This window comes from Carlito syrichta, unplaced genomic scaffold, assembly GCF_000164805.1.
Source record: "Carlito syrichta isolate Samal-C Ts95f unplaced genomic scaffold, Tarsius_syrichta-2.0.1 Scaffold118039, whole genome shotgun sequence".
In the NCBI taxonomy this organism is placed as follows: Eukaryota; Metazoa; Chordata; class Mammalia; order Primates; family Tarsiidae; genus Carlito; species Carlito syrichta.
Window position 1 is genome coordinate 41,384 of NW_007062135.1, and position 3,629 is coordinate 45,012.

General features: G+C 57.7%; 1 protein-coding gene across 1 annotated transcript in view; it reads right to left on the reverse strand.

Annotated features, from left to right (window-relative positions):
• Positions 1-2,192: 2,192 nt before the first annotated feature.
• The window catches only part of S1PR2 (sphingosine-1-phosphate receptor 2), an 8,077-nt gene continuing 6,640 nt past the window's right edge, over positions 2,193-3,629 (reverse strand). The window contains exon 2 of the mRNA XM_008047889.1: positions 2,193-3,293. Coding sequence (XP_008046080.1) covers positions 2,193-3,251 — 1,059 coding nt within the window. The 5' untranslated portion in view covers positions 3,252-3,293. The remainder of the gene's footprint in view (positions 3,294-3,629) is intronic.

A 3,629-nucleotide genomic window follows, 5' to 3' on the forward strand; every position in this document is an offset into this window, starting at 1 on the left:
AAAAAAAAAAAAAAAAAAGACAAAGACAAAGAGGGAGGCCCTAGGCCTAATTAATCCCTAATTAATCCCAGACAGGGGCTGGACAGCTGCACCAGGGGAAAGATCCATGACCAGGCCAGACACCTATAATCCCAGCACTTTGGGAGACTGAGGTGAGAGGATTGCCTGAGCCCACAGGTTCGAGACCAACCTGGGCAACTTGGTGAGACCTCATCTCTACAATAAATCAAGAAAAATTAGCTGGGCCTGGAGATGCAAGCCTGTAGTTCCAGCTACTTCGAAGGCTGATGTGGAAGGATTGCCTGAGCCCAGCAGGTCGAGGTTGTGGTGGCAGGGAATACGCAACTGCACTCCAGCCTGAGTGACAGAGTGAGACTCCAACTCAAAAAAAAAGAAAAAAGGCTGGGCTTGGTTGCTCAGCCTGTAATCCCAGCACTTTGGGAGGCCAGGGTGAGTGGATTGCCTGAGCCCGTGGGTTCGAGACCAGCCCGGGGAACTTGGCGAGATCTCCTCTCTACAATAAAAAAAAAAATTAGCCGGGTGTGGCAGTGTGCCCCTGTAGTACAGATTTCCTGGAAGGCTGAGGTAGAAGGATCGCCAGAGCCCAGCAAGTCAACGTGAGTGTGCCACTGCACTCCAGCCTGGGCAAGAGAGTGAAACTCCAACTCAAAAAGAAGAAAAAAATAGTGTTGTGACCTGTTTTATCAGGAGTCACTGAGATCCTGGCTCAGGCATGGGTGAGGATGGAAGGCGTGGGACAGGAAGACTGGCAGAGGGTGAGTCGTCTGCCTGGGTGGGGACCACTCTCCCCTGCTCCATCTGGCCCAGCCTTGAGGCACCAGTAGGGAAAGTGCTCCCTTGAGCCTGAAAAGACACACCAACCACCAGAAAGAGAAACTGAACCGTTTATTGGCGCAGGCACAGAGGGCATCTAGAAGGCTGTGTGGAGAGAGACAAGCCCATGTCTGGCTCCTTGCCCCCCAAAGGCCCCCTCCCCCAGCCTTGGCATTCACAAGAATTTACTCTGAGGCATGAGGTTTCCCTTCCCAAGGTGAGCTGCACCCCAGCTCTCAAAGGGGGAGATAAGCCAATCATTACAAAGGGGTCTGGACAGGGCCAGACCCCCTGCTTTGGCAGCTTCAACACAAACATGAGGAGATAGAAGGGCATCCATTCAGGGGGGAATGTGATGAGAAGAGGGGTCAAGACATCACATCGTGCACACACGCAGACAGACACACATAAATATACATTTGTACCGTAAAATCCCTTCCATCTATCCACAGGATTTAGTGAAGTCCTTCTGGGGCAGGGTGTCCCCAGGAAAAAACTTTGGCCATCCCCACCCCGGTGCTCCAATCAGTATAACTTAGAAGGAGACATAGCAGGCTCCAGCTGCCTGCCCCCAGCAATCCAGTACTCGGCCTGGCATTGTGGGTGTGGAGGTGTGAACAGCTTGGGGGTGGTTGTTCTTGGACGGGTGTCATCCTGGGCAAACACCCCCCCCCAGAATGTTCTCAGGTTCTGCCCAGCCCCACAACAGGAGGTCCGATGCCCTCCACAGGCTCCCCAACCCAGTTTTTCTGGGCCTTTGGTGATTCCTCTGAGCCCTGCATAGTGTCATACCCCACGAGGTCTTAGAATGGGGAAGGGGGTGCAGATCCCACCCCTGCCCCGTGGTTTCCGGGCATGGGAAGACCCAGAGGAAAGGGAAGAAGCAGCCTCAAGTGGCAGCTGGTGACATTTGGGGAAGCTGTGGATTTGGGCTGAGGAGGGTCAGGGAGGATATCCCTGGCTTCTCAGGACAGCAGTTCCAGGGAAGTGGCATGAAGCTGCCCAGAGAGGGTGGCAGGCGGATACATTCAGAGAGGGGACACTGGTGCGGGGCAGGGGGTACTGCGGTGGGAGAGCACTCCTGCCCCGAGCGCCTCTTGAGTGTCCACCTGCCAGCTGCCACCCTGGGGTTCCCCCCAGGCTTTCCCATGATCCAGTTCTAAAGGGGCTGGGCACCACACTGGCTCCCAGAAGCCCATGCAGAGCTGCCATCTGACTAGCCAGTGCCTCATGGTCATCCCAGGTCTGCAGGGTGGGCATGCCCAGCTCAGAAGCCCCTTATCTCCATCTGAGGTCACCTGCCGGCCTCCCCATGAAGCCCCCCACCACCGTGACCTGGATGTCGGTCAACCTGTCCCTCAGACCACTGTGTTGCCCTCCACAAACGTGGGCGATGTGGGCATGTGTGTGCCCCTCTCCAGCGAGCTGGAGCTACGGAGGGGCAGCAGGAGGTGGCCTGGGGTCCCTCCCCGCCGCCTGGGCACCCCTGCCGCCCGCCGCCAGCACCACAGTGGGCGCAGCACCTCCCGCCGCAGGTCCCGGCTGCGCCATGTGTAGATGACGGGGTTGAGCAGCGAGTTCAGGGTGGCAAAGGCGAAAAAGTAGTGGGCTTTGTAGAGCACCGGGCAGGCACGGACAGAACAGGCATAGTCCAAAAGCAGGATGCTGAAGGCAGGCAGCCAGCACACAATGAAGACGCCCAGCACGATGGTGACCGTCTTGAGCAGGGCCAATGTCTGCGGGCCTGCTACGTCGGCGTGGCTCGAGCGGACCACGCAGTAGATACGGATGTACAGCGCCACGATGGCCAACAAGATGATGGAGAAGATGGTCACCACGCACAGCACGTAGTGCTTGGCGTACAGAGGCAGGACGGTGGAGCAGGACTCGAGGTGGCCCAGGCAGTTCCAGCCGAGGATGGGCAGGCCGCCCAAGACCAGCGAGATGAGCCATGAGGCTCCAATGAGCAGCAGCATACGGCAGCTCTTGTCGCTGCCATACAACTTGACCTTGGCGATGGCCACGTGCCGCTCGATGGCGATGGCCAGGAGGCTGAAGACGGAGGCCGACAGTGTGATGAAGGCAGAGCCCTCGCGGGCGAACCACTGCACGGGAGTCAGCCCCAGCGTCTTGGGGCCCGAGAGCAAGGTGTTGGCCACGAAGGCCACGCCCGCCAGGAGGTCTGAGGCGGCCAGGTTGCCCAGGAACAGGTACATGGCGGAGTGGAACTTGCTGTTGCGTGCCACAGCGATCAGCACCAGCAGGTTTTCCAGCACGATGGCGAGGCAGAGGAGGATGATGAAGGCGGAGGCCACCTGGCGGGAGGGTGTCTCCTGCGTCTCCAACGTCTCCTTGGTGTAATTGTAGTGCTCCTTGACCTTGTCGGGGTTCAGGTACTCCGAGTACAAGCCGCCCATGGTGGGGCTCAGAGGCCAGCTGGGGCCATGGGGCTGTCAGAACTGCGGAGAAGACAGAGAGACAGACAGCACATCAGAGTCGTGGCTACCACCTGGGCTTTAAACTCAACCGGCTGAGGTTCAAGTTCAGCTCTGACCCTCCTCACTGAATGGCTGCGTGAAGTCAGAGCTGGCATCATCATCCCTGCTTTAAAGATGGAAAACACATGCCGAGGAGGGAGGATTGCATGAACCCAGGAATTCGAGACCAGCCTGAGCAACATAGCAAGAGCCTGTCTCTACAAATAATTTTTAAAAAATTAGCCGGGCTCAGTGGCTCAGCCTGTAATCCCGCGCCTTTGGGAGGCTAAGGTGAGTGGATTGCTTGAGCCCGCGGGG